This window comes from Rhinoderma darwinii, chromosome 7 (assembly GCF_050947455.1).
Source record: "Rhinoderma darwinii isolate aRhiDar2 chromosome 7, aRhiDar2.hap1, whole genome shotgun sequence".
Classification (NCBI taxonomy): Eukaryota; Metazoa; Chordata; class Amphibia; order Anura; family Rhinodermatidae; genus Rhinoderma; species Rhinoderma darwinii.
Genome location: NC_134693.1, coordinates 31,463,367 through 31,487,789, shown reverse-complemented (window position 1 = coordinate 31,487,789; position 24,423 = coordinate 31,463,367). Strand labels below are relative to the sequence as shown.

The following is a 24,423-nucleotide window of genomic DNA, read 5'->3' as shown; positions in this document are numbered from 1 at the left end:
TCTCCAGATTCTCCTTGATATAGGCCGACATAGACGGAGTCTCTGGCAAGGGTATACTCGTCCAAGGGGAGGGGATGCTTTTGGAACCAGTTCAATGGGGCAGTCATAAGCCCGATGTAGCGTCTCAGCCTCCTTCTTGCTGAAGACATCTGCAAACTGAGAAATGAGGGGGTAATCCTGCCAATGACTGAGGCAGAGGAGGCTTGACAGAATGGATCTGTAATAGACAGTGGCTGCGACATTTGAAGCCCCATTGGAGAACCTCTTCGGAATTCCAGTCTAGGACTGGGGGAATGGAGTCGGAGCCAAGGCAGACCCAGTCGGACAGGGTTGACGGCTTTAGGCAAAACGAGAAACGAAATTAGTTCAGAATGGAGGGCTCCAACTTGGAGCTTCAGTGGCTTGGTTTCAGATACAATCGGGTCAGGCAGAGGCAGTGCATTCACCGAGGCAACAGCCAAAGACGTCTCCAGATGAATTGTAGGCAACTGGAGAAGATCGATTAGGTCTTTTTGGATGAAGTTTGCTGCAGGCCCAGAGTCCAGATAGACAGAGACCCGGTGCGACTTTTCACCAGACACTATGGTGACAGGAATCAACAGTTTAGAGGAGAACTTTCTATCTAGTGCCATTTCACCTAGGGTTGTCCCTCCAACCAATCAGAGGCGCATAACATGGCCACAATACAGACAATGTTCCGAAGTGCGTCTGCGGTGTTTCACCTGGGCAGACAGTTTGAGCCGGTCAACATGCATAGGCTCCTCTGGTGGAACAACTGGTGAGGGCAACAGGGATTGCTGGAAGGTAGGAGCTAGCCTAGGGAATCTTTTCTCTTGGGATTGCTTCCGGATCCTCATGTCAATCTGGGTGGCTAGAAGAATGAGGTCATCCGGGGTAGGTGGCAGATCACGAGCAGCAAACTAGTCTTTAATTTTAGAAGACAGTCCCTGCCAGAATGTAGCCACCAAGCCTCGTTGTTCCAGGACAGCTCTGCCACCAGGGTGCGGAACTGAATGGCGTACTTGCCCACGGAGGTTCCTCCAATACCGTGCGAAAAGTCTGTAAGACACTCGAAGTCACGGGTCTCCGGTCCCCGACTTTCCCAGATAGGATTTGCCCATGCTAGGGGCTTGCCAGTAAGAATTGAAACTATAAACGCGATCCTTGCGCTATCAGTAGGAAATGCTCTGGCATGTAGACTAAAGTGGATATGGCACTGGTTCAGAAATCCCCTGCAGGTCCTCGCGTCTCCGTCATAGCGAGGAGGTAGTGGCAGCGAGAATCGGGAGTCAGCACTGGTACTGACAAGCGGTGTAGCAGGAGGAACAGCCGGAACAACAGGAACAGGTGCCATGATAACTGCAGCTTGCGCATCCAGCCGATGTATAATGTCATTCACCGCCTGGAGGAGTTGGTCCTGTCGTAATTAGTAGACTAGCATATCCGCCTGCATGGCTTGTGATGTCATCAAGGTCTTGGGTTGACCAGCGGGGTCCATGGCCTAAACGTACTGTCACGATCTGTGAGTATGTGGACCCACTGGGCCGTACCGGGACAGCAGCTGGTCAAACAGTGTACCAAGTCAATGTATAGATATATAGTTCAAGCACAAGGGTACCTGTAGTCGTTCAGACAATAATGGAGGCTCGGCACAGACGGGACCTTGGCAGCAACAATAGGCGTGGTGTAACATAGCAGGCGTGACCGGGGGCACAACACGACTCCTATTTTCTAAGGCACAGGAACAAAGGTAGCACGGGATACAGGTAGCAGGACAGGGGAACACTGGGAACAGGACAACACTAAGGGACCATTTGCAAGACTAACACTGGTAAACACAACGCTCAGGCAATGAATGAAAGGGCAGAGCCCTTTTTATAGTCCAGGGTGATCATGGGCTAAATACAGATTTTCTCGTGTGTGCACTGGCCCTTTAAGGCCAAGTGCGAGTGTGCACCCTACGGGAACCACTGCAGCGATGCGAAAGTGAGTGCCGGCGTCTCTCAGGAGGGAGATGCCGCACGGCACTCACTTGTCCATGACCGCGAATGTCGGGGGGCAGGTAAGCAGGACGTCCACGGCTGTGCACATTACAACCAAATTACTAATATAACTATATAATAAAGTGAAAGGTTCCTATTTGTAAAGAAAAATGCCTTATGAAGATCTAATGATTACAACCACAAATATTGATTAACTATTGCTTATATTTAAAAAGTTTGATAAGAATCCATCAGAGATTGGCGATGATAAATTATCATATTCACACACGTTTACCAAAATGTGGACTCTGAACTCTAGAGAAATATATACTTTAGGAATGTAATTACATTCTAACAAGTACCAGTAGTAATGCATGAATGCTTAACCCCTTCCCGACATTTGCCGTACATGTACGTCATGGAAAGTACTGACTTCCCGCATCTTGCCGTACATGTACGCCAAATGTTTGGGACCGGCTCAGAAGCTGAGCCGGTGCCATCATCACCGGATCTCAGCTGTATCTTACAGCTGACATCCGGCTGTAACGGCGGGGACCGAAATTAGCTTCGATCCCCGCCATTAACCCCTTAAGTGCAGCGCTCAAACGCGATCGCTGCACTTAAGGTGTTTGCAGCTCATCGGAACCCCAGTAATGAAATTGCCGGGGTTCCGGTGGCTGCAATGGCAACCGGAGGCCTAATACTGGCCTCCCGGTCTGCCTAGCACCGAAGCCGGTCAAGATCCGCCCGGCGGCGGAGCCTGATCGGCTTCCGTAGCTGCCGGCAAGATGGCGCCGGGTCAGGAGCTGATCCGGCGTCATCAGCGGTGGAAGTCAGCTGTACTGTACAGCTGACATCCACCTGTAACGGCAGGAACCGGAGCTAGCTCCGATCCCTGCCATTAACCCCTTCGATGCAGCAATCGAAAGCGATTGCTGCATCGTAGCGGTTACTAGCAGATCGCCAGCCCTGACAGGCAATCGGGACTGGCGACTGCTGTTATGGCAACAGGAGACACAATGGTCTCCTGCTCTGCCATTACGGAAGCCGATTTAGGCCCCGCCGGGAGGCGAAGCCTAATCGGCTTGCTGTCAGTGAATGACTGACAGATCTAATACATTGCACTACATAGGTAGTGCAATGTATTAGAAAAAAAAAAATCTGACCGTTGGAACTTCAAGTCCCCTAGTGGGACTTGAGAAAAAGTGTAAAAAAAAGTATAAAAAAGTGTAAAAAAGTGTAAAAAAAAGTGCAAAAAATAAAAGTTTGAAAACAGTAAAAGTTTCAAGTAATCAAATAAAACACAATCCTCCTTTTACTCTTATCAAGTCCTTTATTATTGAAAAATAATAATAAACCATATGTATTTGGTATCGCCACGACCGTAACGACCTGAGGTATCAAAATATTATATTATTTATTGCACGCGGTGAACAGCGTAAAAAAAAACCGTAAAAAACGTTACCAGAGTTTCTGTTTTTTGGTCACTTTGCCCTACAAATATTAGAATAAAAAGTGATCAAAAAGTCGCACGTATCCAAAAATGGTATCTATAAAAACTATAGCTCGTCCCGCAAAAAACAAGCTCTCATACACCTCCGTCGACAAAAAAATTAAAAAGTTATGGTTCTCACAACTTGGCGACAGAAAAAATACATTCTTTTTACAAAAGTAATTTTACTGTGCAAAAAGTTGTAAAACATAAAAAAGTTCTATAAATTAGGTATCGCCGGAATCGTACTGACCCGCAGAGTAAAGTTAACATGTAATTTATAACGCATGGTGAACGCTGTATAAAAAAAAACGAAAAAAGCTGTGCCAGAATTGCGTTTTTTTGTTTACCTGGCATCCCAAAAAATAGGATAAAAGGTGATCAAAAAGTCGCATGTACCCCAAAATAGTACCAATAATAACTACAGCTCGTCCCGCAACAAACCAGCCCTCATACCGCTACGTCTATGAAAAATAAAATTAGTTATGGCTCCAATAAGTCAGGAAATAAAAAAATATGCAGTTGTGCCCGAGGGGAACATTTCTTCTGTTTGAAGAGGCGATTTATCAAGGACCTAAAATTAGGGAACCAGGAAAGGGAGGGCCCAAACATATCCGCTGGAAGCGACGGTGCCCGTATTATACCAGGACAACACTTTCCCAGCAAAATTCCCCAAACTACAAAGGCGCGGAGTGTGGACCAAAAGGGGGATAAGAAATGACACCATTTATCAGTGCGACACCAGCCTGTGCGGAAAGGATTGCCTCACAGCGTAACACACATCTATGGATTATTTTATTGTTTTTTTTTACCCCGTTATTATACCACCTGACTATGCCCCTTATATACTCCGCCCGGCTTACATATGCCCTACATTATAAACGGAAACACCAGTAAGACTCCAAACAAAACTACTACCAAGCAAAATCCACGCTCCAAAAGCCAAATGGCATTTCCTCCCATCTGAACCCTACAGCGTGCCCAAACAGCAGTTTCCTTCCACATATATGGCATCGTCATACCCGGGAGAACCCTTTTAGCAATTTTTGGGGTGTGTGTCTCCAGTGGCATAAGCTGGGCACGACATATTTGCCACTGAATGGCATATCTAGGGAAAAATATAAATTTTTAATTTGCACCATCCACAGCGTATTCATTTATGGAAAAGATCTGTGGGGTGAAAATGCTCACTACACCCCTTAATAAATGCCTTGAGGGGTGCAGTTTCCATAATGGGGTCACTTCCCAGGGGTTTATTTTTATTATTTCACATCTGAGCCTCTGCAGTTGTGAACCAATACTTTGTAAATCGCCAAATTAGGCCTCAATTTTACATGGTACGCTTTCACTCCTGAGCCTGATCGACTGTCCAGGCAAGAGATTAGGGCCACATGTAGGGTGTTTCTAAAACCAGGAAACCCAGCATAATAATTAGAGAGCTGTCTCGTTATGGTGGCACAAGCTGGGCACCACATATTGTCCACATATCTGTGGAAAAAATCCCATTTTCACTCTGCAACATCGAGTTCACACTAATTTCTACAAAACACCTGCAGGGTTAACATGCTCACTACACCCGTAGGTAAATGCATTGAGGGGTGTAGTTTCCAAAATGGGGTCACTTCTGGGGGGTTTCCACTGTTTTGGGCCCACAGGCGCCCAGAAACATCTGCACTCCAAATGGCGGTCCTTCCCTTCTGAGTCCTGCCGTGTGCCCAAACAGCAGTTTATGACCACAAATGGGGTATTGCAGTACTCGGTAGAAATTGCTTTACAAATGTTGGGTTCTTTTTTTCCTTTATTTGTTGCGAAAATGAAAAAATTTGCGCTAAAGCTACGTCTTATTGAAGAAAAAGGATTGTTTTTATTTTCACTGCCCAATTCTAATAAATTCTATGAAACATCTGTGGGGTCAAAATGCTCACTACGCCCCTAGATGAATTCCTCAAGAGGTGTAGTTTCCTAAATGGTGTCACTTTTTGGGCGTTTTCATTGTTTTTTCCCCTCAGGGGCTTTGCAAATGTGACATGGCCGCCGCAAACCATTCCTGCTCAATGTGATCTCCAAAAGCCAAATAGCGCTCTTTCCCTTCTAAGCCAAGCCGTGTCTCCAAACAGCCGTTTATTACCACATGTGGGGCATTGTTTTACTCGGGAGAAATTGCTTTACAAATTTTGTGGTGCTTTTTCTCCTTCAGTCCTTGTGGAAATGAGTAAAAATAAGCTAAACCTACATTTTCTTTGAAAAAATGTTGATTTTTATTTTCAGGGCCTACTTCCAATAATTTCTGCAAAAAACCTGTGGGGTCAAAGAGCTCACTATACCCCTAGATAATTTCCTCAATGGGTGTAGTCTCCAAAATGGGGTCACTTGTGGGGGGTTTCCACTGTTTTGTCTCCTCAGGGACTTCGTAAATGTGACCTGGCCTCCGCAAACCATTCCTGCTCAATGTGATCTCCAAAAGCCAAATAGCGCTCTTTCCCTTCTCAGCCCTGCCGTGTCTCCAAACAACCGTTTATTACCACATGTGGGGCATTGTTTTACTCGGGAGAGATTGGTTTACAAATTTTACGGTGCTTTTTCTCCTTCAGTCCTTGTGGAAATGAGAAAAAATTAGCTAAACCTACATTTCTTTGAAAAAATGTAGATTGTCATTTTCAGGGCCTATTTCCAATAATTTATGCAAAAAACCTGTTGGGTCAAAACGCTCACTATACCCCTAGATAATTTCCTCAATGGGCGTAGTTTCCAAAATGGGGTCACCTGTGGGGGGTTTCCACTGTTTTGTCCCCTCAGGGGCTTTGTAAATGTGACATGGCCTCCACAAACCATTCCTGCTAAACTTGAGCTCCAAAAGCCAAATAGCGCTCTTTCCCTTCTCAGCCTCGCCGTGTCTCCAAACAACCGGTTATTACCACATGTGGGGTATTGTTTTACTCGGGAGAAATTGCTTTACAAATTTTACGGTGCTTTTTCTCCTTTAGTCTTTGTGAAAATGAGAAAAAAAATCGCTAAACCTACATTTTCTTTGAAGAAATGTTGATTTTAATTTTCACGGCCTACTTCTAATAATTTCTGTAAAAAAGCTGTGCGGTCAAAATGCTCACTGTACCCCTAGATAATTTCCTTGAGGTGTGTAGTTTCCCAGATGGGGTCACTTTTGGGGGATTTTGACTGTTTTGGCGCCGCAAGAGCCCTTCAAACCTGACATGGTGCCTAAAATTTATTCTAACAAAAATAAGGCCCCAAAATCCACCAGGTGCTCCTTTGCTTCTGAGGCCGATGCTTCAGTCCAGTAGCACGCTACGGCCACATGTGGGATATTTCCTAAAACTGCAGAAACTGGGCAACAAATATTGAGTTGCATTTCTCTGGTAAAACCTTCTGTGTTATAAAAAAAATTGTACTAAAAATTTATTTCTGCAAAAAAATATGAAATTTGTAAAATTCACCTCTACATTGCTTTAATTCCTGTGACATGTGTAAAGGGTTAAGACATTTTCTAAATGCTGTTTTGAATACTTTGAGGGGTGAAGTTTTTAAAATGGGGTGACTTTTTGGGGGTTTCTAATATATAAGGCCCTCAAAGCCACTTCACAACTGAACTGGCCCCTGTAAAAATGGCCTTTTGAAATTTTCTTGAAAATGTGAGAAATTGCTGCTAAAGTTCTAAGCCTTGTGAGGTCATAGAAAAATAAAAGGATGTTCAAAAAACGATGCCAATCTAAAGTAGACATATGGGGGATGTTAATTAGCAACAATTTTGGGTGGTATAACTGCCTGTCTTACAAGCAGATACATTTAAATTGAGAAAAATGCTAATTTTTGCAATTTTTCGCTAAATTTTGGTGTTTTTCACAATTAAATACTGAACATATCGAGCAAATTTTGCCAGTAACATAAAGTCCAATGTGTCACGAGAAAACAATCTCAGAATCGCTTGGATAGGTGAAAGCATTCCGGAGTTATTACCACATAAAGTGACACATGTCAGATTTGAAAAATGAGGCTCGGTCAGGAAGGTCAAAAGTGGCTAAAGAGGGAAGGGGTTAATTATGACTTCCGTTAAGAGGTATGAAAATAAATAACATTTACTTAGGGCTTTCATTTATCTCTTTATGAAATGTCTATGATTTAACAGCATACAAAATAGCAAGTGAAATATTTTCAGAACACATTTATTAATTATAAATGGCAAAGAACTCCCAGTACTATGAGTTATTATAAATATATTTCAGTTGAAATCCAGAAATATACATGATAAGAATGGAGAAAGGTATGAATGGTCTTACTAACATAGTGGGTTTATTAGCACTATTCTTCAGTACAGAGTAAAAGCATTTCAGACATGGAACTCTTAATTTTACCTGTTATGAATATGAAGGGAAAAATTAGTCCATATGTTGTCAATAAATATAGTTGTCAAAAAGAAATAAATTAGACACTTCTGCTTAAAATGCAGGTATGTGCAATAAACAATCTCTTCAAAGCTGGATTCACACAGACACACAGCGTTTTGCTGCATTTTTAGAGGCGTTTTTTTAGTGCAGCGAGATGCTACATTAAAATCTATAGTAAAATATCAAATGCAATACATACAACTGTGTTTTGTTTTGTGACGTTCTAGATGCAATTTTATGGTCAGTAGCGTTTTATTCCAAATACAGCATGCTCTGGGTGTGGTGTTTTTCAGGCATTTTTCCCATAGGATTCTCTATAGGACTTCAAAAACGCCATAAAAAAAAGGCATGTACAAAATTCCACTAAATGAAAATGCCCCCAAAAATGCCACTAAAAACACCATAAAAATCGCATGTTACATTTAAGTAACGCTGGCATTGATAGAAGTGTTTTTTAAGCAGTTTAAATTGCAATAAACATTCTGTGTATGAAGGAGGCCTTAGGGCATGTTGAGGTATTTATGGAAAAACTGCAGATTTTTTTTTCTAATCTAGACAACCCCTTTAATAAGAAACTATGACAGACTTAGGCCTCATGGGAGCATGGCCCGTAAAACGCAAAAGATAGAACATGTTCTATGTTTTGCGGTACAGTTCTACGGCACGGACACCTATCCGTAGCGATACGGAAAGGTGTGCGTGGCCAATAGTACCGAACGGGTCCGCAATTAGAGTTTTTTAGCGGTTGTGTGAATGGGGCCTTATTCAAATAATGACATCAGTGTAAAGTCACATGGTGTTTCACATGATCGCTCTCTTGAATTTTCTCCTACCTGAGTCTCAGATTTTCCCAAATTTTCAATAAGCCACTTAACATCTGGACTTCATAGTATTGATTCCAACATTCAATAGCTTCTGAAACTGAAGGGTCATCCTTTATCTTACTCTGAAATTCAATTTGTTCTAAGCGCTTGTTCCTGTATTTCTCAAGTGTTCTCTTAAAACGCAGGGCAATAGGGCGAGGAATGTTTCCATCTTGAATGTCACCATACCTACAGCAGTAAATGTCACTATTTTATTTATTTATTTTTGTTTACATGGATACTTTTATTTATTATTTGTGTCACAAAAAACGACATATGGCCCAGTTCAGTTTTTTTTGCGCTGATTTTGACGCGGAAACTGCGTCGTAATCAGCGGCAAAAAAACATCAGAAACCGCCTACCATTGATTTTAAAGGGAGGTGGATGAGTTTTTTCCCGCGGCTGTTTTTAGCCGCTCGCGGTAAAAAAAAGCAGGATGCTTTTTCTTGCCGTGGTTCCGCCTCTGGCCTCCCATTAAAATCAATGGGAGGCAGAGAAAGCGTTTGTTTTTTTTGCCCGTGGGGCTCAATGACCGAGGGCGAAAAACGCGGTGAAATTTGTTGCAAGAAATTGTAGGCAGGTCAAAATCTGCCTGCAAAAAAACTCTGTGTGAACAGGGCCTAAGACAAAATCAGCAGAATAAAAACTGCCAATTATTACAGAATTACAGTACGGACAGATTTGCGGTATGGATCTGTGCGGATTCGCACATAGCTCAATTTAATTACAATAGAGCTAATCAAATTTGTGGGTTTTCAGCATCAATAGTGAAAATGTTGATATTAAAATTTTAAGGTGCATTCATTATTCTATGCTGATCCCGTGTTCCCCGTTTAAATGGAGTGGCAGTCATGCGTCATTTATTTTCTATGAGAATGATGAAGATATTGCGCTTGGCTATTTCGGTCTGTCCCATGGAGCAATAGTGTGCACGGTAACCGCCGCTTCATTCAAAAGAGGAACACGGGACCCTTGTTCTTATGATCACCGGGGGTCCCAGCGGTCAGACCTGCAGCAATCATACATCGAATAGGTGATAAATGTTTTTCGTGAGACAACCACTTTAAAGGGGTATTCCCAGCTTAAACATTTATGTTACCCTCCATAACCCTGACCTACCAGGAGAAAGAGGGTCCTGGCTAACTCACAGTCTTCGAGTCTATGGGAGTTACGGAAAGAGCTGAGCAAGCAGCCCTCTATTTTCTATAGGGAAAAAGGCTAGCATAAATCAGCAAACGGGGAAGGGGGAGGGTTCTAACGGGAATACCAGTTCTTTTGATAGGTGTGATTCCCAAAGGTGGGACACGCAACTATCAGTCATTTATGGCATATCATGTGGAATCATAAGGAAAACTCCTTTAAAGAGGATACATCACAAAAATAGTAGATTTTATCTTTGCTTACTATATAGTCAATCTTAAAGGAACACTACAGTAAAAACATTTTATCTCTGCCCCCATTTGGAAAGAACACCTGGTAAAAGGTAGGGCAGGTAATTCCCTTTACCAGGTGTGTTTTTGCCAAACTATCATCTCTAATCCCGGCTGAAATTATGTCACATACCCCATTGTGGCGGCCCGATTCCTACAGCCTTTGCTGTGTGGACCGGAAGTCACTTTCTCAATGCATTCCTATTAGACTCACATTGAGCCATCTCATAGGAATACATAGTGAAAGTGACTTCTGGTCCACACAGAATACGCTGTAGGAATCTGGCAGACACAGTGTGGTCACATCACATGACATAACGGCGTCTGGGATCGGAGATGATAGTTAGCCAACAAAGCACCTGGAAAAGAGGATTATCTCTCCTACCTTTTACTGGGTGTACTTTCCAAATGGGGCAGAGATAAATAAAAACGGAGTAATCAAATCTCAAAAATTTAATGCTTACAATTTGATCCTTTCTTCAATGAGAACAGCGTAATTGTCACAGCATTCTTCGTCATCCCAGTCTCTCCAAAGATAATCAAAAAAGAATCTAGAACCAAAAAAAACATATATAAATATTGGTCTAGCAAAAAACGAAAGGTTTATTCGTAAAAATAATTAATTAATAAAGCAAAATATCCAATTGACCCAACATCATAGCGTGTACAGCCTAAAAACAAAACTCATGTCAGATATCTATTTTCTTGCAATTGAGGATTAAAGATGAGGTATAAACATGACTGGGAGAAATTTGTGACATACAATCCCTGTTAGGCTATATTCACACATCCGTGTGATGGCCATTTTCAGAACAATGAAGGCTACTGCATCAGAATAAAGCACTGAGAAATGGCAGGGAAAGTTTCCCACCAGATTAACTCCTGATGAACCCGAGAGGATAGGAGAATGAGTGAGTGTGTCCTGATACTTGTCCCAGCTCGTGAGGATCTCCCTCGAGAGGCCTTGTGTGGAACTGCGCATAGGGAATGGCCTCAAAAGTGGATACCATCCTGAATAGCACCTGAATACATAGAGGTATTGGAAGAGAGAGAGTATTACTGGAGTAGAGCCACACTGTCCGATATGGCCTTATCCAGCGGAAGATGAAACTTGGTTGTCCTGGTGTTGAAAATCATTCCCAGAAATTCCACGTGCTGAGCTGGACTTAAGGAGGGCTTCTCTCTGTTGATTATCAACCCGAATCTCTTTAATGTGTCCAGTGTGATATTGAGGCTGAAAAGTTTGTCTTCACCAAGTGATCGTCCAGTTAAGGGATGAAAGCAACTCCCTTGGTGCAGAGGAGTGCCATTAGATTTGTCAAGACCTTGGTGAAGGTCCTTGGAGCCGTCAAAAGACCAAAGGAAAGTGGAAACGTTGAGATCCGACAGCGAAACGGAGGAAACACTAGTGTTGTTCCAGCGATGTGACCAATGACGTCAGGGTTCCAATGTGAAACCTCCGAACGCGAACTAAGCAGTTCTGTTTCTCTTTAGATCCACTAAAGATCTGACCGATCCGTCCTTTAACTCCTTCCCGACATTTGACATATCCATATGCCAAAGTCGGGTAGGGGAAGTATGGAACGGGCTCATGGAGTGAACCCGCTCCGTACGATGCCGCTGTCGGCTGTATGTTACAGCCAACACTTGCTCGAGCGGGATCCCGCTAGTTTAACTCATTAAATGCCACGGTCAATAGCGACCGCAGCATTTAAATCGTTAGAAAGAGGGGGGCGGCCCCCTCTAACAGCTCATCGCACCCCCTACAATGCAATCGTAGTGTGGCGATGGTTTCTATGGTTGCCTGGGGCCCTAACGAAGGCCCCCATGTCTGCCATCTTTGTGCTCCTATTAAGCCCTGCCTCCGGCAGGGCTTAATAGGAGCCTGTCAGAATCACGATATACAGCAATACATTAGTATTGCAGTATATAGTGAAAGCGATCTAACGATCGCTGATTGAAGCCCCATAGGGGGACTAATAAAAAAAAAAAAGTTACAAATTAGTAAAATAAAGAGGTTTTTATAAAAAAAAAATTTTTAAAAATAGAAGTTCAAAAAAGCCCCACTTTTCCCATTTTCCCCCTAGAGCATAGTAAAAACATAAAAAAAATAAAACAGAATTGGTATTGCCGCATCCGTAAAAGTCGGAACTATTACAATATATAATTATTTAACCTGCAAAAAATAAGCCCTCATACCACTAAATCGATGTAAAAATAAAAAAGTTATGGCTCTCAGAATTTGGCGACACAAAATTAATGCTATTTTTTACACTTATGTTTTTACTTATAAAAGTAGTAAAATATTGAAAAAACTATATATATTTGGTATCGCCGTAATCGTATTGAGCCACAGAATAAAGTTAACATATTGATTTAATTGCACAGTGAATTCTGTAAAAACGAAGCGCAAAAAACAATGGAGGAATCGCTGTTTTTTCATTTTCTACCCCACAAATAATTTTTTTCCCGTTATCTAGGACATTACATGGCACAATAAATGGCGCAACGAAAAACTACAACTCGTCCCGCAAAAATCAAGCCCACATTTTTACTATATTGACGGAAAAATAAAAAAAAGTTATGGCTTTTGGAAGGTAGGGAGGAAAAAACAAAAAAGAAAATCTGAAAAATGGCTGCGGCGGGAAGGGGTTAAGGGGACTGTGATTTGAGCAGAATGCTTAAAACTGTTCTGATTGAGAAACTAGCATGATCAATTCCTGGAGGTTAAGAGAATCAACAGCCTGGAATAAAGCAGAAGCGCGATGTAGTGATAGAGGTGGAGTCGACAGAAAAACAAACACCTGGGGGAAGGGTCTAAAAATCTATTTCGTACCTTGTTGACACTACATTCCAAACCCAGGCATCGTCCACATAAGCTGGCCATATGTTCTAGAAAAAACAAGTCGTCGGGTGGGGAGACACCCTCAGGCTAAAGATGTCTTAGAACAGGAGAACTTCTGGGGCCTTGGACGCTGTTGCCAAGCAGGCTTGTGCTTAAACGATGGACGTCTAGAGTCCATGTGGATCTCTTGTCTGACTTCTGGGAGGAGAATGAGCTCAGAAAGGAAAATTTGGGAAAGGATAGAAATCTTTGAGAACAGAGAGATGGCTGCAGAGGTCACGGATGGTTCTGAGGCAGAAGAAAACTCTTACCACTAGTAGCCTCAGAATTGATTGTATCCAGACATTTTCCGAAGACTCTGCCCCCAACAAAAGGCAGTCCAGCTAGGGATTTTTTGGAAGAAGGGTCTGCCCAAGAATTTAACCAAATTGATTGTTGGCCCATGCTCTGGCAGCAAAATGGGCTGACACGAGGGAGGCCTCAAATACTTATTTTGAAGCATGGATGACCAGAGGAGCGAGATTAGCTAGAACCTCCTGCGACACTCCTTCCAAGATAGCCAGTTGAAGTCGTTTTACCCTAACCCAGGTAGAGGCAAATGTTCGGCCCAGGACAAAACCTGCTCGCACAAAGGCAGACTTCGCCTGGGAGTCCAAAGTTTTGTCAAGAGAATAACTAAGGGATGCTGCGTCTTACAGCGAGATGGTAGCACTTTCAGGCCCCATGCACACGACCATAAAAAACCTCAGTTTTTGCGGACCGCAATCGCGGTCCGCAAAAACGGAGCCATTCACTTTCATTGAACACTGACACCTTTCCGTAGCACTACCGAAGGGTGTCAGTGCCGTGGAAATGTTCCGGGAATTATGGAACATGTCCGTTCTTTCGCATTTTGCGGGCCGTGCTCCCATACTTTGTATGGGAGCACGGCCCGAAAATGCGGCTGTCAGTCAGCGGCCGGCCGTGCCCGCAATCGCGGGCCGTGATTGCGGGCACGGTCGTGTGCATGGGGCCTTAGACAACTGTAAAACAGGGGGATCCACTGAAGGAGAATCAGCCCACTTTGAAACTAAATCTCACTGGAAAAGATACGGTGTATTCAAATTATCAGGCACATGTTAGGGTGTTTCCTTTACTCATATAGGAGTTCCTCAAACTCGCTATGATTTATGATTTTAATTGCCTCTGGTGCCATTGACGGTATAGGGGCGCTTCCTGAGAGGGGGTAGAGGAGTCATTCTTAATTTGTAAAATTATTGTCTGAGCGGAGATTGACTGCTGGTGGAACAACAGTGGAAAAAATAACGCACAGGTCCCAGAGGTGCTATGTACTGCCAGTCAAGCTACAGAGGACGTCAAGGAGGTCTTTAACAGTCTGGAGGAGCTGTAAAGTTGCTGGAACAGCAGGAGCGATCCTGAGGTTAAAGGACAGGTGTCGCGAAAAAATATTTTTTTATATAAATTTGCTTTTAGTGTGTTATTAAAATACATTTATTTATTTGTGTTTTTGTGTTTTACTTTTTTCTTTATTCTTACTTTTACTTCACTATGGGGGCTGCCATTTTTTTTTCATCTCTGTATGTGTCAATTAACGACACATACACAGATGGAATACGGCACATACATCCCCATAGAGAATGCGAACGGGAGCCGTTCCATTCACTATGGTGTATGTCTTCGGCCGAGCGACATCCGGCGCGATTTTCATGTGGACCGTAAGCCGCGGCCGGACAGTAAGATGACTACTTCCGGTCGCGGATTCCGGACATATGTTCAGAAGCAAGGACTAGGAGCGGAGGGAGCGGACGGAGCGGAAGGAGCAGCGGCAGCGGCATGAGCAGGTAAGTTATGTTTGTGTATGTTCGTGTTTTACTGTGTGATTAAAACTGTATGTAAGCCTACTACACTGTGCATTCGCTCAAAAAATGGCGGCACACAGTGTAGGAGGTTTGAACATTCAACCCCCTCCTTTCTCCTGGCACTAGCCAGGATAAAGGAGGGGGATTAATTGAGCACACTAGAGCGAGTGTGTCTTCTCGAATTTTGCAGCATAAAGCAATGAGGTTGCTTTACCACATGCCAATGCTGCAATTTTGGGAATTGCTCCCTCTAGTGACCAGCACATGGAAATTTTATAAATTAGAATCTAATTTATAATATTTCCGGACTTGTGAAAAAATTAAAAAAATTAGAACAATGTGTAATCATATATATACTAACTGTTTAACTAAAAAAAAAAAAATTTCTAGCGACACATTCCCTTTAAGCTGCTGAACAGATGCAGCAGGAAAGACTGTCCCTAGAAGCCTGTGCTTTGAAGCAACTGCGGAGTCTACCTCCTACACTGCTAGAGCCATGGACCAAGCAGTCCGATAGACCGGGAAAAGGCACGTGACAAGAATTTGCAGCCTAGGCAACTATGAAGCCGGGGGCTAAGTTTAAGAGGCCCAGCCGGCACCATTGCTGGAAGGAGCAGCGCATGTTGCAGCAGTCCAGGGATAACATGGGAAGTGACTAAGACAGTCCCCAAACACATAAATGGCCATAAAACGTATTCCTACCCAAATAGAAATGCCCCCTTTATTCCCTTAGACAAGTAATGGGAAGGTAATGGGGCTGTCACTGTGTGTTCTATGATGAAATATGTTTATATTATGTTTTCTGCCATGAATAAGAACACGGCTAGTGTTCGAAACGAGTAGGCTTGGGCATTTGCCCTTTTGAAACCACCTCGATACTGCATCTTTATATTTTACTTATTTTTCTATGCCAATAAAAGTGGGAACACGGATTCCCTTTTAACCACTAAATAGCGCTGGATCAATCCTTCTTTTTCTCCAAATATGTTTATACTTACCCTCCGCAGTTTTCTGGTTTACATAGGGTCACCTCTTCAGTAACCTTGCACATATAGTGTGGATGCAGAAAATAGGTTGGGTGACTGACAGTGAGGGAATCGCAGTACAGAGAACTGCCTGGTTTCCTGGCACTCACAGGTGGTTAACTAGGCTGGTAGTCCAGGTTAACAACCCATCTGCAGCTAAGGAGAAAAAATAAATAAAGCTCCTCCCCCTCCTTTCTGCATAGACTTCTAGGGGCAGCGTTACCCTGAACAGTTAAGAAGGGGAGGGCGGAAGAAAGGAGCCTGATAAGTGGAGAAAGAGGCATTTTTCTCTAATAAGATATATTACAAAGTTTGATATATTTGCTTGTACTATGGATTTATAGAAATTGGTTATAAAATTCGAGGTACGCTATAAAATTATCATATATGCACCAGGTTTCTGTACACTTAGGGTATCCCACGTCCCTCGGCTTTCTGGAACAACTTCTATCCTCACTCTGTATACAAGAAGTGTTAGGGTTGGTAACATAAATATATATTTGGCTGTATACATGAACCCCTTGTCCCTCAGCTAAACAGCAGGAAATTTGATAATGGACAAGCAAGCAAACGGTGAGGAGTGATGTTGCAGCAGGATCTCTTTGTTTCAAAAATCTTTTTATTAGTTTTCAGAACAATAAACAATTGACATTATACATACGTGCGTTGTACAATACAGTTGACGGAAAATAAACAAATACGGACAAAATCCACATTTCCAAAAGATGAACCAAAGAATGAGGACTTGACTTGCTTGTCTGTTCCGCCATGGCTTGGCGCTCCGATTGGAGCAACGAATACACAGTTTTTACAGTCGTCACACTGACTTGGCGTCCTGGGCAGTTCTCCGCATATGTGCTGGCAGCCTCCCAAGTCTTGCAAGTTTTTTGGTGCAGGTGATTTAACCCGTTAATGACCGCCAATATGCCTTTTCACGGCGGCCACTAATGTGCTTTATTCTGATGTATACGCCTTTTCATGGCGCTGCATCAGAATAAATAAACAAAGCAGGGAGCCGTTAAATCTCCCTGCTCTCAGCTACCAGTGGGTAGCTAAACATGAATGAAGAGAAGTGTATGACGCTGATTGGTCTGCATCATACACTTCTCTTTACAATTCCCACTTGGTAAAAAGTGAAAAACCTCATAGTTGGTCATTAAGAAACCAATTTGCATAAATCTAAAATTGTTCATAACTTGCTCAAAAATGATCGTTTTTCAAAATAAAAACCACTGTTTCTCACAAAGGGTCTGTGGACCCACTGGGCCGTACCGCCTTGGCGGTAAGGCAGCTGGCCAACAGGGCGCAGGTCAATGAGAAACTTGGAGAAAAAGAAGTTATTACGCCACAAATGAGTAGAAAAAATAGCAGATTTTATTAGGACATACAACACAATATGAAATCTAAAATTCAAAGACGGATCCGAATAAAAAAGGAACACAGTGTGGTGGTTACAAAAACATTAGCAGTCTCTAGGGGTATTGAACCCACCATGGCACAAAAATAAACCTAGGCACTAAGTTGAAGTCCAGCATAGGTCATGCCTGACATAATCTAAGCGAGATAGCAGCTACGTAGTTGTAAAGTGATGCTAACATGTAAGTCTATGAAAGTATTTAAACACAGAGAAGATCGCTAGATAGGTTATGCATGTATACAAACACATTCAATAGTGTCAGTGCCAGCGAAAGAAAGTAGAGTAGCAGCGATTCATATAGATCACAATAAGTATGTACCTTGCATACAAATATGTAAAGGTGGGCTTACCCATAGAAATAGGTGTAGTGAAGGCACCACACTGTAGCCTGAAAACGTCACGTTTTCAGGCTACAGTGTGGTGCCTTCACTACACCTATTTCTATGGGTAAGCCCACCTTTACATATTTGTATGCAAGGTACATACTTATTGTGATCTATATGAATCGCTGCTACTCTACTTTCTTTCGCTGGCACTGACACTATTGAATGTGTTTGTATACATGCATAACCTATCTAGCGATCTTCTCTGTGTTTAAATACTTTCATAGACTTACATGTTAGCATCACTTTACAACTACGTAGCTGCTATCTCGCTTAGATTATGTCAGGCATGACCTATGCTGGACTTCAACTTAGTGCCTAGGTTTATTTTTGTGCCATGGTGGGTTCAATACCCCTAGAGACTGCTAATGTTTTTGTAACCACCACACTGTGTTCCTTTTTTATTCGGATCCGTCTTTGAATTTTAGATTTCATATTGTGTTGTATGTCCTAATAAAATCTGCTATTTTTTCTACTCATTTGTGGCGTAATAACTTCTTTTTCTCCAAGTTTCTCATGATATAATGAAGTTTTGCTATGTTACCTATATATTATGTGGCGTGTTGAACACTGATTTATGACGCCTAACTTTCTACTTGACCTGGTAAGTCCTTATATTTCAAAGGGCGCAGGTCAATGTCTATAGTTCGTATAGGTACCTGTGGCAGCTCAGACAGCAGCAAGGCAGGCTCGGCTGGGACTAGGCAGCAGGTAAGTCGACGTGAAGCAGGTCAGGCGTGGACTACAGCACGACACGACTTTGGCACAGCACAGTACTCGACCAGGATAGTACGGAATGCAGGTAACAGGAACACACTGGGAGGCCATCACATAGACAAACTTAAGAAACAATCAACCACGCTCAGGCATTGAAGCAGGGGGCTGGACCCCTCTTATAGTCCAGGGTACTCACGGGTTCAAAGTTCATCAAAAGTCCGGTACGCGCGCTAGCCCTTTAAGAGCGGGCATGAGCGTGCGCGGGCACTCTACGGGATCCGGCTGAGGTGAGTGGAAGCGAGCGCTGGCGTCTCCTGAGGAGGAGGCTGGGGCCAGCACTTGCCGACTCGTGACTGCGGCTGTCAGAGGGAGATTGGAGCTGACGGCCCGCAGCCACAGACATTACAGTATCCCCCCTCTTACGCCACCTCTTCTTGGGACCAGAGCGAGAGAGAAACTTCTTCAGAAGAGTAGGAGTATTGAGGTTATCCTCTGGCTCCCAAGACATCTCTTCAGAACCAAACCACCTCCAATCCACCAAATAAAAAGTATTTCCTCTCACTTTTTTGGTGTCCACGATCTCCTTAACCTTAAAGGTGTCTGAAGGACCACTGGAGGCAACCGCAGGAGTTTTGGTATAGCGGTTCGGAACTACCGGCTTCAGGAGGGAGACATGGAGTTGGGGATCTTGAGGGTAGGAGGCAGCCAAAGCTTGTAGGCAACAGGGTTCATCTGCTGTAGGATCTAGAAGCGTCCGAGGAACCTGGGAGCAAATTTGCATGATGGCACCCTTAGTCAGTTATTCCTAGAAGACAGCCAGACCTTCGTGCCAGGAAGAAACTGAGGTTCTCTTCTCCTTGTGTCCGCCCTCCGTTTCATGCGGTCGACTGCCATTAGGATGGAGGATCAAGTCTGCTGCCAGATCTGCGGGAAGTCTCTAAAAGCGGAGTCAGCCGCTGGTACCTCGGAAGTATCCGATACTGGGAGAGGAATTGATGGGTGCTGGTCGTAGACAATGAAGAACGGTATATTCCTTGTAGACTCGCTTGTGTGATTATTGTAGGAGAATTCAGCTCATGAGAGCAACTGCACCCAGTCATCATGCTGCTTGGAGATGTAGTGGCGTAGGTAGTTCTCCAAGATCTGATTGATCCTCTCTACCTGACCATTGGACTAAGGATGGTAGGCTCAGGAAAAGTCCAACTTCACACGAGGAGTCCGCAGAGGGCTCTCCAGAACTTTGAGGTAAACTGAACCCTCCGTTCAGACAGAATATGCTGCGGCAAGCCGTGCAGGTGGAAGATGTGTTGGATGAACAGCTTGGCCAGCTAAGGAGCAGAAGGAAGACCGGTCAGGGGAACGAAGTGGGTCATCTTCGAAAATCGATCCACCACCACCCAGACAGTACTGCATCCGGCACAGAGAGGCAGGTCCGTAATAAAGTCCATAGCTATATGCTGCCAGGGAGCATTGGGCACAGGCAATGGCTCAAGCAGACCAGCAGGTCTGGAGTGAGCGGCCTTTTTGGCTGCACATGCAGAACAGGAAGAAACAAAGTCCATAATGTCCTTGGGCAGCGTGGCCACCAGAAATGTTGAGCAATCAGATCCCGGGTCTTACGGACCCCCGCGTGACCTGCCAGTCTAGAGGAGTGTCCCCAGTGGAGAATTCTTCCACGATCAGCCAGGCGCACAAAAGTCCTCCCAGGAGGAATGTCCACAACTTTGCAGGGGATTGACAGAGACAATGCAAGACGGATCAATAATGTTCTGTGGAATCTCCATGGTGTCTTCCGTCTCGAAAGACCTGGCCAAGGCATCGGCCCTCACATTCTTGTCGGCCGGGCGATAATGGAGCTCAAACTGGAACCTGGTAAAGAACAGTGATCGACTTCCGGTTCCGGCGTTGGGGATGCAGGACGCGAGTGACTGAGCTCCCTCTCCCGTCCAGCCTGTTTGCTCAAAATAGTCGCTTCGGCGACGACAATCAGCGGTGAAGTCACCAGCCCTGCACACGGAAACATCACCGGTTGGGCCTGTATGGACAGGTACCTCCTCAGAAGCGCGCAGAAGCCAGCCATGGAAGACTCAGCCGCGGCCGTGGTAAAGGGAGGTAAGATGGCGGCGCTTCCCGTCACTGCGACCCTGCTATACACACAGGAAGATGAGCTGCAGCACCATCAGTCCCAGCTTTCAAGCCTGACAGAACACATAATGTCCGCTCTTCCTGCAGCCATTGATTATGTAGCCCTGGCCCGTGAAGTAGCCAAACAGATAGCGCCAGACCTGCAAAAGGCGCTGGAAAAAACGGTGCAAGATTCCCTAAACCGCGTGCATGCGGAGCTGGCACAAGTCACTATCAGAGCTGATGAGTTAGAACAGCGTATGACGCTGCTGGAGGATGAAAATGAGCGTCTGCAATGCAAACTTAGAGGGGTGCTGTCTGTTACTACGCAGTTGGGGGACAAGGTGGAGGATCTGGAAAACCGCTCCAGGAGGAGCAACCTGCGACTGGTGGGGCTGAAAGAAGCGGTGATATCTTCTGATTTGCAACGAGTGTGTGAGAGGACATTGCCAGAAGCTTTAGGTCTTCCCCGTCCCTGCCGGGTGGAGAGGGTGCACAGAGTGGGGCCGGACCCCAGAAACCTCCCAGCAACAGACGACCAGAGTTCGCTACGTCCCAGACAAGTAATCTTTAAGTTGTTGGATTACAATGACAAGGTGGCACTCATGAAAGCATTCCGCAGCAGATCGCGTCCTTTGGAAATAATGGGCATGAAAGTGCTCCTTTTTGAGGATTTCTCGGCGGAGGTTGCAAAACGAAGGCGGCCTTTCAGCAAGATCTGCACCGCGCTGTTCCAAGCGAAAATACGCTTTAACCTGCAGTACCCAGCCATCTTGCGGGTGTTTCAAGAGAACGGGCGGAACAAGGTTTTCACCACGCCACAGGAAGCGGAGGACGCACTTACGGAGCTTTGTAGGCACAGACCCCAGCAAGAGGAGCGTCACAGTCCAGTACACAGTCCAAATCGCAAGTCGAGAGAAGCCAAACGGAACCGACTAAATATGGAGCGAACCTGGGCAGAAGCTTTAATGCCCACACCTGGAAGATCCCGGGGGGGTCGAGCCGGAAATGGAGGGGACTCTCCGAAACCGCAGAGGCGAACGCGGGACCGCACCCGATCCACGTCTCCTGATTGACGGACGAAGTCCTTTTCAGCACATTTTATTTAAGCTGATGTGAGGATGATTTTGTGGACGCTGTAGACCAATTGCAGATTCCGACCGGCTACAGATAAGTTTACAGATAATTTGAAAGTTTGGAGGGAGATATTTGGCGGTCTTATACGGCACTCTGTGCCGGTCAACAGTTGACCTATTGTTATAATAATACAATGTTCCAAGGTTGAAATGTATGCATTCTGGTATTTCCCTGCATTTTCACTATAGGGGATTAGTGAGGGAGTTAGATCAGGCTCTGAGATTTTTCCTTGTGGGCGGGATCGACCGGGAATGATACAATGCCTCCCCCACGCAAGGGATTAGTTATATCTGTCACAGATGGCGGACTGGGGGAAATTGTGGTAGGAGATCTGGGAAAAGGAGGTAGGGAAACCTTGAGGCGAAGCAAGATTCATGTGGACATGTGAGGATATAATCCAAACGGACTCTAGGCTGTTAAATTGACGATATGGGAATGTATAAAAGTGTGCACAGGCGACAAAGAGGTAATGAGGTGGCAAGGGCAGGTGCTACTTCCTCATGGAAGGAGCCATATATGCAGGCTGGGGGGGAGGGGGAGGGAGGGGCGTGTTTTGACATAACAGAAAAAAGTGAAGTCACGTACACCAGTGGGTATTTAGGGGTTGCTAACCCTTGCCGTAGGTGATTTTATGGTTTTGTTAGATAAGGGCCGGTTGGCCTTGACATGGAGTTTGGTTCTGGCTTATAAGCCGGGTTTTGGTTATGTTGTTAATGTTTATATATGGCTCTGGGAAAAGGACGGATCTGACTCCCCGAACTTAGCACGACTTTTAGGCACTTTAGCTCATCTTATACACGGCCCAATAACATGAAAATAGTCTCTTGGAACGTTAAAGGGCTGAGATCCCCACAGAAACGGACCAAACTTTTGCGACACATGAAACGATTGCACCCAGATGTGGCCCTATTGCAGGAAACTCACCTTACCGAGCCGGAGTTTAAGTATTTGCAAAAATTCTGGGTGGGTCAGGTTTTTGGCTCGTCGGCAAGGGAGGGTAAGGCGGGAGTTATAATTTTGGTACATAAAAATTTTGCGTTTACGCTGGTGTCCCAGGAGCGGGATGACGAGGGTCGTTTGATCCATCTGATGATGGAGCATGCATGGGAAACCATCAGTATTCATAATGTGTATGGCCCAAATACGGTTAACACTGTTTTTTTTGGTCATTTGGAAACCCAACTCCAGCAGGATCGCACTAGGTTTTTGATTCTAGGGGGAGACCTTAACACTGTAAGGTCGTCAAAGTAGGATAGGAGCGCAGGGACTAGTTCGCAGAGAAATAGAGATAGGATCTTGCCTGACTTTTTAAGACACACGGCCCTAATAGATGCGTGGAGGAGTCTAGACCCAGATGCGCGGGAATATACACATTTCTCCCATGTTCATCAGTCATGGTCGCGTATTGATTACTTGCTAGTTAGTGACGCATTATCGCGGCAATTGCAGATCTAGTTATTTCGGACCATGCTCCGGTTACCATTACCTTGGCCGACACAGTAGCTAGAGGAACGGATTTTATTTGGAGGTTTCCCGCCTTTCTGCCAAAGGATGAGGGCTTTATACAGAAGCTTAAGGGGTGGTGGATGGAATTTGATGGGGATAATGTATAGCCAAAGCGGTAATACGAGGGAAAATTATGCAATATATGTCTAATCTTAAACGTAAGACGACCGAAGGGTACAAGGCAGCGAGCGACAGATTACGGTGTGCATACACAGCATTCCTACATTCTCCATCACTTCCATTGGGGGAGGAATGGAGGGAAGCCAAGCGACAGTTTGATCAATGGTTAGACAAAAGAGAGAGTATTTACCTGTCCCAATTTGATGCCGATTTAATGCGTTTTGGCAATAAAGCGGGCAAATTATTAGCGCGATTAGCAAAGGGGAGGTATGCACCGTCACACATTTCAACACTTAACGAATCAAATGGAACTCCTACCTCAGACCCAAAAAAAATCAACACTATATTAAGTAAATACTACCAAGCCCTTTACTCAGAAACACCCATAGATCTCCAAAAAGGGAGGGAATTTTTGGAGAAGGTGAAGCTGCCAGGGCTCACCCAGGAGCAGAATGGTCACTTGAGCGCAGAGATTACATTAGAGGTAGTTTGAAGCGCCATTAAGACCTTATCCAACGGAAAGGCCCCGGGTCCGGATGGATTCACAGGGGAGTTTTTTAAATCTCTGAGAGAAGAAATCAGCCCTACCTTGGTGGCATATTATAATATTTTACTAGGAACGGGGGCTTTACCAGCAGAGGCCAAGGTAGCGCATATAAAGGTGTTACCCAAGAAGGGGAAGAATCCTCTTGACCCGGGGTCGTACCGTCCCATTTCACTGATAGACCAAGATCAGAAATTGCTCACAAAAATTTTGGCCAATCGGCTGGCTATGTATCTACCCATACTGGTGGGAAAATCCCAAGTAGGATTTGTAAAGGGCAGGGCAGCAGTGACGAATCTACGCAAAGTGTTGACGGTGCTAGAAACAGTCAGGCACGATCCCCAGCCAGGTACCAGGCCGGCACTTTTAGCGCTAGACGCAGAGAAAGCCTTTGATAACATACAATGGGAATGGCTGGGGATGGTGCTAGACAAAATGAACATTCAGGGAGACTTCCGGGTCTTCCTGAAGGGAGTCTACAATAGCCCGCAGGCACGTGTTCACTCCTCAGGGTTCCTATCAGATCCCTTCCAATTACATAAAGGAACACGACAGGGTTGTCCCCTGTCGCCCCTGTTA

General features: G+C 44.6%; 1 protein-coding gene across 1 annotated transcript in view; it reads right to left on the bottom strand.

Annotated features, from left to right (window-relative positions):
* SHCBP1L (SHC binding and spindle associated 1 like) overlaps positions 1–24,423 on the bottom strand; it is a 79,872-nt gene that overhangs the window by 34,909 nt on the left and 20,540 nt on the right. Inside the window, exons 4-5 of the mRNA XM_075833125.1 lie at positions 10,632–10,718; positions 8,708–8,926 (exon numbers count right to left, since the gene is read on the bottom strand). Of these exons, the coding sequence (XP_075689240.1) occupies positions 8,708–8,926; positions 10,632–10,718 (306 nt within the window). The remainder of the gene's footprint in view (positions 1–8,707; positions 8,927–10,631; positions 10,719–24,423) is intronic.